The 12,347-nt window shown below is 64.3% G+C and overlaps 2 protein-coding genes across 5 annotated transcripts; one reads left to right on the forward strand and one right to left on the reverse strand.

Moving 5' to 3' along the window:
• Nucleotides 1-5,015: 5,015 nt before the first annotated feature.
• On the reverse strand, nt 5,016-9,070 carry LOC121060813 (immunoglobulin gamma-1 heavy chain-like). 4 transcript variants are annotated; one of them, XM_040538939.1, is made up of 5 exons: nt 7,907-9,070; nt 6,962-7,291; nt 6,583-6,879; nt 6,010-6,131; nt 5,021-5,636 (listed from the first exon to the last, which is right to left on the reverse strand). In XM_040538939.1, exons 1-5 carry the CDS (start codon nt 7,944-7,946, stop codon nt 5,604-5,606), a joined length of 822 nt encoding a protein of 273 aa, XP_040394873.1. In that variant the 5' UTR covers nt 7,947-9,070; the 3' UTR covers nt 5,021-5,603. The 4 variants fall into 4 exon arrangements, with proteins under 4 accessions (XP_040394872.1, XP_040394871.1, XP_040394874.1 ...); XM_040538938.1 differs by having other exon boundaries at nt 5,016-6,128; XM_040538937.1 differs by having other exon boundaries at nt 5,016-6,131.
• Nucleotides 9,071-9,152: 82 nt separating this feature from the next.
• LOC121060638 lies at nt 9,153-10,686 on the forward strand. Its single transcript, XM_040538584.1, has 3 exons — nt 9,153-9,587; nt 9,713-10,039; nt 10,355-10,686. Exons 1-3 carry the CDS (start codon nt 9,335-9,337, stop codon nt 10,684-10,686), a joined length of 912 nt encoding a protein of 303 aa, XP_040394518.1. The 5' UTR covers nt 9,153-9,334.
• The last annotated feature ends 1,661 nt before the right edge of the window (nt 10,687-12,347 follow it).

Raw genomic sequence — 12,347 nt, forward strand, 5'->3', positions numbered from 1 at the left:
ACGGAGCCGGCTCGCTCCCCGTGCCAGCGGGACATGATTTCGCAGGAACAGCTTTGCTGATTTATGGGCGCTTTGCGCAAAGCTTGCTCCCTCGTGGGAGTCACGGATTCGCAATCTGGCCCCTAATTAAATCAGGGACTTCAGAGCAAAAGCTCTCATGTTACAGACCGGACCGGAGCTCGCCCCACGCTTGGGTTTTCCCTCCGCAGGTTTGCCAGGAGAGGGATCGGGGGCAATGGGGCCACAGGCATTGGGCTGCGTCCCCGTGTCCTGGGTGTCCCCGCGTCCTGGGGCCCATCCCCGGCACGGAGCTGCGTTTCCTCGGGCGAGCCACTATAAATAGGTTCGTGCATCACACAACTCGGTCCAGCTCATGCCGAGCCCTGCTCATTTCCCTTTTCCACATGTGCACTTTTCTCCTTTCACGCTCGGGGACCGTTACGACCCGACTCCCTTATTCCTCATGTGCTGGTGGGTGGCACCCGCGGGTGCCCCTCTCCACACCCCGCCCCGTGTCCTCGCGTGCCCCAAGCATCCCCGGGCTGTGCCCCCAGCCCGGAGCCCAGTTCCCAGCACCACGACGTGCTTTGACCCAGCCTTGAGGTGCACGGGGAGGCAGCGCCGGGTGGGCGCCTGGGACCTCCCTTTGGGAGGCTCGGACCCGTCGGGAGCGCTCCGTTCCTTTCCGGCTGCGCTCACGTCAGCTCCCAGCCACCTTCTCCCTGCGCTGGGCTTTCCGAGAAAGCTTTCCGTGCAGGCTCCTATTTGTGCTTGGGATAAAAAGGGAGCTGCGTCGCCGGGCGGGAGCAAAGAGCTTCCATCTGGGAAGCCCCGGCTGCATTTAACCCCTTGCACGGTGCAGGATGCGTGGCTCCATCCCTTTGCTCAGCAGAAGGGCTCCCTGCAGCCCAAACCAGTTTCCAGCCACAGGTTTGCTCTGGGCACTGCTGCTACCCAGCTTGGCTCGCCTGGTGCCCTCCGGCTCGTGACCACCCACCTGAGGACTCGGGAAGTCCTGTTTGTTCCCTTGCCTGCGTCCATCTCCCTTAATAGGTCACAGCTGCGTGCCGCGAGCTCGTTTGAACGCAATGTGGAAAACATTACGGATTGTCAAACTGCCTCCTGCAAGCACCAGCTCTGCTGTGACTCTCAGGATGTGCGCACCGAGCTTTCCCTGGCTCGGTTCTGCTCCCGACACCTCCACCGCCAAGCAAACGCCCCCAGCCCCTTCTGCCCGACTGCAGCCAGCCATCCCGCAGCATCCCGGGAACGTGCACGGTCCGAGCTGCTCGAGCTCCCAAGTTGCAAGGCAGTAAAAGAGAAGGAACAGCGCATTTACCCAGCAGAAAAGGAAGAGCCAAGACCGCCACGAACAAAAAATTCATCGTCCCGCGTCGCGGTGCCGTCTGCTGATGCTGCCCGGTGCTGCTGCTCAGCAATTTCTCGAGACGTCCCAGCGGCACGGCCAGGAGGCAGGAAATGACACTGCTGGGGGCCGGGCCGAGTGGCCCCCGCGCTGGGGAGAAGGCACGGCACGCTCCTCCGAAACGCGCCCAGTTGGATGCGATGGGGTGGCTGGGCCAGGGGGGCGCGTGGCCTCTCCCGGAGCGGCAGCGGTCGAAGGTTTCCCTTGGCAAAGAGTTTCCCCTTTGCCCAGGTGCGATCGCGGGGCAGGTGGCTCCGGTAGGGCTGCAGCAGCTGAGCAGCGCGCGAGGGCTGTGCAAGCACAGCGAATGCTTTCGGCAGATAAATCTGCAGCCGAGGGGCAGAGGCAGAAACGCTGGCTGGGAGCCAAGGCTGCTAAATGCGGCTCCTGACTTCCCTTAAAAGTTTAGGGGATTTTTTTTTTTGCCTGGCTCTCATTTCACCTCCAAGTGCCTCCTGTTCTCAGGCAGTAAGGAGAACTGTGAATGGTCGCGGGTGGATTTTATCCCGTAGCATGCAGAAGTGCCCCGCTGCGATGTGCCTTGGGCCCCCTTTCTCTGTTCACCGTGCTTTGCACTCCGGTGCTGCATCCGCAGGGTGTGGTGCCCTGGTACACGCTGCTATCTGCTCCTTCTTTACTCTCAAAAAATAAAAACAAACTGGGAGAACATTTCTTGGAGAGAAACCAGGAGGAAAACGAAACGTCGCCGCTCTGCTCTCTGGGGGAAGAAGCCGGGGCTGGCGCAGGAGGGCTCAAAGCCGGGCGTGAGAGCGGCGGCAGCAGGAGGCAGCTTAGGGGCACGCGAGCTGCTGGGGCACGCAGCTTGCTGCAGGCCGCTCCAATCCCTATTGATGTTTTTTTGGGGGGAAAAACCACGCCTCGCAGGTTTTTTTTGGGGGAAAAAACACGCCTCGCCACTGTGGGTTCTTCTCCCAGCATCAAAACCGGTGCGATGGGCACGGCGGCACGGAGCTTTGGTGGCTTTGGCCACCCCCAGCGCCCCCGGCACCGCTTCCCAGCCCCGTGTTCCCGCTGCCTCCATCCTCCCCTCACCGGACGGGGTTTTCCCCGGCCTCGTTTTGGGGCTGGGAGAACGGGAGCGAGGCAAGGGAGGCTGATGGCCGACGGCCACACCAGCCCTGCTCCAAGGGACCGGGGTGCAGGCGGGGGCGAGCTCTGGGTGATAGGCGCGGGCACCGTGGGAGCAGCAGCATGGGACGGTTTTCCCCTCCCCCTGCTCTCGCTGTCAGTTTTACACCGAGGAATTAGCCAAAGCGGGTCCTTTTTCGACAGAAAAAGCATCAAACAGAGCCTGGAAACGTTTCGCAGCCACCCATCGTTGCATGTGCTCTGCCGAAGGGGCTCTTCCCAGCGATCTGGAGAGCTTGACAAAGGGTTAAGCGTGGAGGAATGCTAAGCAACCGAGCAGGCAGGAAGCGAGTATCTCCAAAGCGTCCCCTCGACCCACAGAAATAACATCAAAACCAAAATCTCAACCCAAGCAGAAATCTGAGCTCGCTGGGAGCGATGCGGCGAATTCCTGCGGGGCTCGGGTGGGAACGGCTCGAGCAGCGTGGGAGAGGGAGAGCCGTAAAAGAGTCCGAACGCCGGGGTTTTGGGGCTGGTGGGGAGGGAGGGGCGAGGCAGGTTTAGAAGGATTATCCTGTCTTTTAGAGGGGGAGCTGATGGGGCTGGGATGACAAACTTCTTGGCAGGCAAATAGTTGTGGTGCAAGCGTCGTTCCTTTGGGGCTGAAATGGGGAAATGGGAAAGGGGCTGTGGCGGTGCTGCTGCGGGGTGCGATCTGCTCGGGGGCTGGCACGCGCCTTTAGGTTTGTTCCTGCTCCCTTTTAACATCTTGCAACACAGAACTAAAACATCACCCAGAGAGTGGCCAAGAAAAGTGGCCAGAAGCAACGCCTTTCCCATCTCTGCTCCCATGCTCCTATTTCAAAATCTCGCTCCTATTTTGCGTGAGCTCTGTGTTTCTCTGTCTTTTTCCTTATTAAAGCCCACGTGCCAAAACCAAGCTCTCCGAGGTCGCGCGGCGAGGGACCGAGAGCGGCCCTGCACGTGGGAGCTCTGCAGCCAGCGGTGGGAGCGCTGCCTTTCACATGGGAAAGTGCGGGGCGGGAGCCAAAAAAATGTGGCTTTTGTGCAAGGAACCACGGAGCTCACACCGACGGCTCTGGCCCCTCGCGGCACCGAGGGTGCTGGCGGCACGGCGCGGCCGGGGCTGGATCGCGGTGGGGGTTTGGTGCCCCAGACAGCCCGGGAAGGTGCAAAGGGAATCACTGGGGTCCTCTGCTTTAGGATGCATGGCGTCATTTCCCAGCTTTCATAGGAGGAAGCAAGACTCGAAGGGAAATTAAAAAAATGCAGCTGGTAAATAAGACTGCGCTGCTAACAATGCCTCGCGCCCGAGCAGATGACATTAGCAGGATTCCTGCGGAAGCAGCCGGAGGACATTGTTTGGTGCTTCTGATGCAGAAGACAAGAAGATGGATGAAACTGCCCAGCGATGGGAGTGGGAGGGAAGCCCCAGGCCTGCTTCCCACGGCACCCGCACCCATGGGTGCTGGGACGGGGACCCCGCGCCCCGCGGTGCCGCGCAGCGGGCGGAGAGGTAGGTGGGGCGGGTGCTTCCCGTAGGAGCCCCCTGCGGCGTGAGGGGATTTCTGCCAAGCGAAGGAGCTGTTCCTCCTGCGCGGCGTTCTGCTCTAAATAAAGCTTTCCTGCCCTTCCCAGCTGGTTTGTGAACAGCGCTTGCTTGGGCCGCTCTCGGCAAAGCAAGGCGTGCGCGGCGCTGGGAGGGAGGCGCTGAGATGGAAAAAAGGCCGCTGTGAACGGTGATTCCCAAAAAGCGCACAAGGCGCATCCATGGTTTTCCCCGTCCACGCCGGTGTTTGCTGCACCCCGGGCACCGTCCTCTTGGGGGGCTCTCAGCCAGCTTTGCGCGGCCGCTCGGGTGAAAACGAGGGGGGTCTCCAGCCCCACGCCGCCCCCCTGCTGCTCCTTGGCCGGGACGGGCGCCGAGACCACCCCTGGCCTTTGTCCCACACCACTGAGGCTGGGTGGGGGGCCCCAGGAAGACAGCTCCAAGCTGTTTGGTTGGCAGGCGGCTGTCCCTTCCTAATTAAACACAGAGCAGCGAGCTGGCTCCCAGGCTGGAATGCGGCTCGCTTCCCTTCCCCTCCCCATGGAGATGCTCCTCCAGCCGCGTGCGTCTGGATGACGCCGAGGGGCCAGCGCTGCCCGCGGGGGCACCGCGAGTTTTGGCCCCGTCGCTCAGTGGCTTCCCCTTGGGGCTTCGTGTCCCGGCCGCGGGAGCGGCAACGCGCGGCACAGCGCGTGGAGGGGAAGGGGAGGTTGCGGCAAACCCTAACGCCGGGTGAGCCTGGATGGCTGCCCCAGCATGGGGTCGTGCTCGTGGCTCTGGGCAGGGAAGGTGCCGAGAGCACGGGGAGCATCCTCGGAGCGGCCGCGCGTTGCAGGGTCGCCCTTCAGCGCGTCACGGCACGGTGAGCGGAATGCGGAGAGGAGGTGCTGAAACTGGGCTTTGCTTAAGGCTCTAAGTGTAAAGGGACTTTTTTTTTGCCCTGTTTAACAGCAGCTCCCCGTGGCTGTCACACAGGGTAGCGCAAAGAGCAATCCCAATGAAGCCGAGACCTCGCTTGCTTACCAAGAAATCATGAGTTTTATTATTTGCATGCGCTTTCTCATGGCTATCGAGCTTCCCGCAGCGCTCTCAGCATTCCTCCTCCCCCTCTGCCATGAAGCCAAGCAGGTAAATCCAGCAGGAAAACGGCACAATGCCCACCCGGACCTGCTCCTGGGGGCGTGGAAGGGGGCAAAAGGGGTTTGGGGCTGCTTGAGGTGCCCTGGCTGCCCCCACCACAGCCGGACACAGCTCCCGCAGCACCAGCTCGCCCCGTCCGCCTGGCGTTTGGCTTGAAAGATTGTAGAAGAGGAACCCAAACTGTCCGCTAAAAGCACTGCCCAGCAGGCTAGGAAAGACCTGCGGGGATCTCGCCACGCGCTGGGGCCGTGCCCGCCCAGTCCCCATCGCCGCAGAGCGCAGGATCCCACAACTTTCCCTTTCCTCTCTTTTTTTAGCTGCTTTGGAGACCGCAGGCGTGAGCGGGTTCTGGCAGAGCGGGCGCGGGGAAAGGGCTTCTCAGCGCCCCACCGCCGCGTACTCGCACTCGGTCTGCAACAGAAAGCAGAAGGCGCGTGGTTAAACCCTCGCCCCGCACCGGGGAGCCCTTCCCGGCTATGGCTGGGGAGAAACGAGCGCGTGCCCCGTGCCCTGCTCGCACTTGCACTCGTGCACCCTGGAGCAGCTGCTCCCAAGCGCTTCCGTAACGTGAGCGAAGGCAGAGCGGGGCCGGACGGGGTGCGGAGCAAAAGGCGCTGGGGCAGCGCTGCACCTGCACCTGCAGGGGATGCTTTGCCCGCGCCAAAGCCCCCAGCCGGGCTGCTTTTGAGCTCCTTCCTCCTGCCTTGCTGAGAGCCGAGGCCAGCCCGCGAGGCGCAGAACCACCTCACGGCGCCTCGTGCCGGGGGCTGGGGAAGCAGCTCACCTCCGGGCCCCGTCTCAGCACCGCGCGGGCCGGCCTTCGGCGGAGCCGGGATGCCCACCGGATCAACCCGAGGACGGCAGCGCCGGGCGGCACGAACGCCAGCAGCCACAGGAAGCATCCTGCTGCAGGGAGGGAGGGGAGGAGAAGGAGACGTTGGAAACGGTTCACAGAGCTGGGACCGGGCTTTGGTCGAGCGCCCGAGCGCAGCAGCGGGGCGGCCGGGGGAAGGGAGGAGGAGAGAAGCGGCTGCACCGCGGGGCGATGTGGCCAGGGCATCGTTTGGAGCGTTTCAGCGCATGGGGAGCCCAGAGAGACGGGGAAAAGGGATTTCCAGATCTTCCTTGTGAGGAAAGGCTGGAAGAACCGGGCTGCGATGGGCTGAGAGAGGCCGAGTCCTGCTGTGGAGCAGGACGGTGGACCCAGGAACCTCCCCGCGTCCTCTGCTGTGTTTTTCTACAGACTGCAGCAGCAGAAGCAATGGGACGGGGGCGTTCGGGGCTTATAGTCCCTGCAAGCACAGACCAAGCACAGAGCAAAGCCCGCGGTCCCAAGGGGGCTGCTGCTCGAGCTGACCCGTGCCGACGGTCCCGCTGACAGCCCCGCTGACGTTCCTGCCCGTGCCGCGCTCCGTGGCCGTGCACGCCGCGGCCCCGTCCCAGCGCTCGGCCGAGACCCAGGTGAGGCTCCAGGCGCCGAGGACCCCGCGCTCGTCCACGGCCTCAGCCGTCACCGGGGTGTCCCTGCCGTGGTGCCAGCGGACGGTGTCCCAGCCCCTGGGGAGGTCGTGGAGGTGGCACAGCAGGGGGACAACGTCCGAGGGCTCCTCCGCGTCCACGGGCACCAGGATGGAGAGCTTGGGCTCGGTGGCATCTAAAAGCGGGTGGGAAAACCCGGTGTCCCCAGGGATGTCCCCAGGGATGTCCCCAGCACCGCCGCACGCTGCCGCGCTCACCTGTGACGAGGAGCCTGGTCCCGTCCCCGAAGTGGGAGTGCAACACGGAGGAGGTGCAGTAATAAGAGCCAGAGTCCTCACGCTGCACATCGCTGATATTAAAGGAGAAAAAATCCCATGCTCTCACCGTCCCTGAGTATCTCCCCTTTGGTTTCGAGGACTCTGTGCTCTGGTAAATCCATTCCAAGCTGCCGTCCGGCTTCTCCCTGTACCAATTGGCGCCCCATGGGCTGCCCGAGATGTTGCAGCTCAGCTCCGCCGTCGCCCCGGGGGGCAGCCAGAGCTGCACTGGGCTCTGCTGGATCCGCGGCTCCTCCGCAGAGGCGGCTCCTGCACGGGAGGAGCGGGTCTGAGTGCAGCAGCCGGTGCCACGGGGTCACCCTTGCTCATCGGGCTGTCGGCTTCTGGCTCCAAACCAGCGGGGTTGGGGGGGTTTAGTGCGAAATTGGCATGCCACAGCGATCCGCCTTCCTCAGCCCCGAGGCAGAGCATCACCCCCACAAAATGCACAACACAAAACACAGGGGAGGGCAGCCAGCAGCGCCGGGGCCCCGCGCGCTCGGGTGCAGATGGGATCGTCTGTGCTTCCTCCACGGCAAACGAGGTTTGCAGGCGAAAAAAGTCAGGGCTGGAGCAGCGCCTGGCACGGCGTGTGAGAAGCCCGCTGTGCTTCGGCATTCGGGAGGCAAGTCCTGCCTCTCGGAGAGGCAGCAGCACCCCGGGGTGGGTTTTGCACAGCCGCCGCGCTCAGGCTTTAGAAGAGATCGCGTTGAAAATGCTTCAGGGAAACTCGTTCAGCAAACCTCTGATGCGCGTAAGCCCCGCGGCTGCCTCCCCTCCCTCTGCCCGCCGGCTCAGGCTGGTGTTAACACCAGCTTCGGACGATCCCAAGCGGGTTTAGCGTAGCAGAAAGCAAGGCTGGAGCATTCGTGGAGCGGGACGTACCTGTCAGGAGGAGCAGGATAACCCTGGGCAGGCTGCACATCTCCGGCTGGGGCTGGCCACGCTCCTCGGTCACCTCTCGGGTCCTGCAAAAAGCTTTGAGCGGGCAGAAGGGAGATTTTTGCTGGGCGTGGGACGAGGGCTCAGGTCTCACAGCAGCCCCGAGCCCCGAGCCCTGCCCTGGCCGTGCAGGGGCCGGCTCCCAGGCTCCGCGTGCCGCGGCGCGAGGCGCAGCTCTGCGGCGTCCTGCGGGGAAGGCGAAGGTTTTGCTCGGGTTCAGCGAAGGGCGAAGCCGACGGCCGGGTCCAGCAGCCAGCGGGATGAGGACGTCCTGGAGCCTGGCTGTCACCTGGGGTCGCAGAGGCAGAGAGGGAGGCGATGCCTGGCACGGGGACGGAGCTTAGAAAGCGAAACGGGGCGGCGGGCGCAGCCCCGGCCTCCTTCGCCCCCGCCGCAAGTGCTCGATGGGCCGCGCGCCCCGCTCCTGCTCGCGGAATGGAATTTAATTGCAGCTCCTAATTGCACCGGGGGGGTCCTGCTGCGCTTTGTCTGCCTGCGCATCGCCCCGAGGAGCCCCGGGCATCGTCCCCTGGTTCTTCCTCTCTCGCAGCTCGGCACCGCGGCCGCTCGTGGCCTTCAGGCTGGAGCAAACCTCACGAGGCCGCGCCACGTGGACGGGGATGCGTGCGGGCACAGTTCTGCTCTGGAGAGGAGCACGACGAGCACCGGGGCGGGCGGCGAGGTGCCTCTGGGCTGGGCAGGGCCCCGGGGAGCCGGCGGGCACTGGCGGGGCAAAGGCGGCTCGCGGAGGCTCGGCCTCGTTGCAGCAGCTGGAGGCTGGGTGCGGAGCTGCCTGAGCCGAGGAGCGCTGCGGTCAGCCTCGCCTTGTTGATTTTGTCACTTCTCTGCTGTTTATTCGCACAGAACCCCTGCCCCCCCGCTCCGCTGCCAGCAAACCGTTGGGTTTGAAGGTTTTTGTCGCCAAAGTTCGGCGCCAGTTTAGCAAAGAGCCACGTTTGCCGAACCACAACAGGAAAGCAGGGCAGGGGGATGGGGACCAAAATTGCCTCTCGCCTTCAGTCCCCGGCCCTTTGAACGTCACCGTTAAGGTCACTTTGGCTGACGTGAGGATGGCTGCGGGGGCCGGGGCTGGGGGTGCAGCCACCCCCGCCCCGAGGCAGCTCTCCAGCCTCTGCGCTGCAGTTTCCCCAAAGCACGAGCGGCGGCACGGTGCGCTGTGGTTTGTAGTGCCCAGCGCTGGGGCTGGCTTCTTCCTTCGTGTCGAGTATTTGGGGGTGGGCATCAGAGGGCGTCGCGGGGCCTTTGAGGGGCCGCCTCCGGCCCTGAGCATCACAAAAATGGTTAAAACCCAAATTTTCCTACCGGATGTGGGTCCGTGCCAGCAAGCTGACATGAGCTCTGCACCCGGCGATGCGCCCCACAGCTGCCGGCAGCGGCGCGTGGGGAGGACGCATCCCTCGTGGGGACACCGCGTCCTTCGTGGGGACACCGTGTCCACACGGCTGGGGGGCTTCACTGCCGGGGCCTCGCGCTTCGGGCAGCCTCAGGTCCCGGTGCACTCGGCCGCCCTGCAGAAGGGCTGGGACGAGCACGACGATGGCACCCCTGGGTTTCTCCTGCGCGAAGGCGCTGCTGGCCACGGGGCTGCTGCTGCTCTGGCTGGGTGAGCATCGGGGCAGGGGCTGGGGAGAGGGGGTCCTCTCGCTTTCTGAGTACCCCCTGGGTGGTGGGAGCACGGGCTGGGCTTGGGGGACAGGCGGTGAATGAGCCCCCGGTCGGTCCCTGCAGTGCCGGCAGCGCCGCTGGTGCTGCAGCAGCCCCAGCCCGTCCTCTTCGTGGAGCCCAGGGCCACGGTGGAGATCGGCTGCATTCCGGACAAGGAGCTCGATGGCAGAGGCAACGTGCTCTGGTACCGGCAAGGCCGTGGGGAACGGCCCCGGCTGATCCTCAGCTGCATCCAGGAGGCTCAGGAGGGATTTTCCTGTGAGTACACGAGGCAACGCGCCGTGCTGCACATCGCTGCCGCCCGCCCCGACCACACCGGCGTCTACCTCTGTGCCTACAGCATCGGCTACAGTCTGAAGTTCAGCAATGGCACCGCGCTGATCGTGGGAGGTAGGGGGCCGGCTGGGCTGGGGGTGGTGGGGGGACCCCCACATGTACCCCCGAGCCCCCCCGTGTTGGATGGGGATCCCCCGTGACTCCCAGTGGATGGTCCCCTCCCGTACTGTCCATTGGATGCGACCCCCCCAAGTCCCCCCATCGCACAGTCCGCACCCATGTCCCTATGTTGGATGGGACCCCCATTTCTCCCCATTGCAGGGACCCCCAACCCCCATGCCCCTCGTGTCCCTGTGCCGGGGTCCCCAGGGGGACGCGGGGTCTCTGCCCACATCGGAGCCCACCAAGCCCCTGCTCTCGTTTGTGCAGACAGCTGGAGGGCCCAGAGCTGGGTGCGGGTGCTGGCGCCCCACGGCTCCCCTTCAGACCCCCCCAGCCTGGTCTGTGCCGTGGGCAACGCCAGCGGCCCCGTCCTCGTCTCCTGGCCGGGGGGCACCCGAGCCCAGGAGGTGCTGGGGTTGGGGGACAGCACAGAGCTGCTCATCAGCCCCGCGGGCATCGCTGGGAGCACCGGGGGGCTCTGCGAGGTGCGCTTCAATGCCTCCGGTCCCCCCATCCGGAGGAGCGTGGAGCTGCACGGGGCCAAGGGTGAGCACGAGCCTGGGCACCGGGGTGAACAGGGGAGAGGGCAGATGGGGTGACCCCCCCTTCCCCGGCAGCTCCTCGAAGCTGGGGCACATGTGGGGAAACTGAGGCAGTGGGGATGGTGTGGCCCGGGGGATCAGTGAGGGGAATGGGGGCATGTTGGGGGCGATGGGGGGATGTTGGGGGGCAACGGGGGGATGTTGTGAGGCGATGGTGGGATAATGGGGGGCGATGGGGGGATGTTGGGGTATGGGAGAGGGCAGTGGGGGGGACAGTGGGGGTCAGAAGATGGCTGGGACAAGCCACCCCCCCCAGGTGCCTGCATGACACCAAGTGCCGTGGCCATGGCTGTAGCCAGGACGCTGCTGCTGCTCGGCCTCAGCTTCGGAGTCTGCTGCCTTCTCTGTGCATGGATGGGTAAGGAGCTGAGCAGGGTCTGGGGGGTGACGGCCCCCCGTGCCCCCTGCTGTCCACTGATGCCCTGCACCCCACTTCCCCAACTCCATCCCCAAATCTCCTCTGTCCCCATGCTGGAGACACATCTCTGTCCCCGCCAGGACTCCGGCCCAGAGCCCCGGACCCTCCTGCAACCCCAGCACCAGCAGGTGAGGCCGTGCGGTCCCCAGGTGTCCCCACACTGGGTGGTGGCAATAGCGGGGCCGGGCAGGGGCAGCGTCGGGCACCAGGGGATGGCCATAGCCCCACAGGGGTTGTGGGGCTGGGGTCGCTCTGATGGCGTTGGTGCCCGCAGGGAGAGCTGACGTACACCCAGCTCCGCTTCGCCACCCCAGTGAGGGCAGCGCCGTGACCCACGGGGCTGGGCCCCAAGGCCTCGGTGGCGGCACCGTGCAGCCCCGGGAGGCTGCGGCTGCCCCGGCCACCACGACAAGGGGGAGGAAGGAGCAGGATTGAACCTCAAACGAGGGGGAGATAACAAGACTGGAGCTCGAAGGAGGACTGAATAACGGGATTGGACCTCAAATGTGGTGTTAATAAAGAGATTGAACCTCAAACGAGGAGTAAATAATGGGGTTGAACTTCAAATGTGGTATTAATTAAGAGATTGAAGCTAAAATGAGGATTAAATCATGGGGTTGAACCTCAAACGAGGAGTAAATACAGAGAATGAAGCTCAAACGGGGAGGGAATAAAGAGATGGAACCTCAAATGAGGAGGAAATCGAGATTGAACTCAAAAATCAACGCCCCCCACGAGAAACGCCGCTGCTGGTGCCTGGGGCTGGTGGGGAAGCCCCAGGCCTGCTCCCCACGGCTCCCGCACCCACGGGTGCTGGGACGGGGACCCCGCGCCCCGCGGGGCCGCGCAGCGGGCGGAGAGGTAGGTGGGGCGGGCGCTTCCCGCAGGAGCCCCCTGCGGCACGAGGGGATTCCCACGGGTCCTATCACTGGTGACTAAGGAGAACAGGTCGGCGCCTGCCCCTCCGCTCCCCCTCGCGAGGAAGCTGTAGGCCGCGATGAGGTCTCCCCTCAGCCTCCTCTTCTCCAGGCTGAACAGGCCAAGCGACCTCAGCCGCTCCTCACACGTCTTCCCCTCTAGGCCCTTCACCATCTTTGTCGCCCTCCTCTGGACACTCCCCAACAGTTTTACATCCCTTTTGTACTGTGGTGCCCAGAACTGCACGCAGCGCTCGAGGTGAGGCCGCACCAGCGCAGAGTAGAGCGGGACAATCACTTCCCTCGACCGACCAGCGATGCCG

This window comes from Cygnus olor, chromosome 28 (genome assembly GCF_009769625.2).
Source record: "Cygnus olor isolate bCygOlo1 chromosome 28, bCygOlo1.pri.v2, whole genome shotgun sequence".
In the NCBI taxonomy this organism is placed as follows: domain Eukaryota; kingdom Metazoa; phylum Chordata; class Aves; order Anseriformes; family Anatidae; genus Cygnus; species Cygnus olor.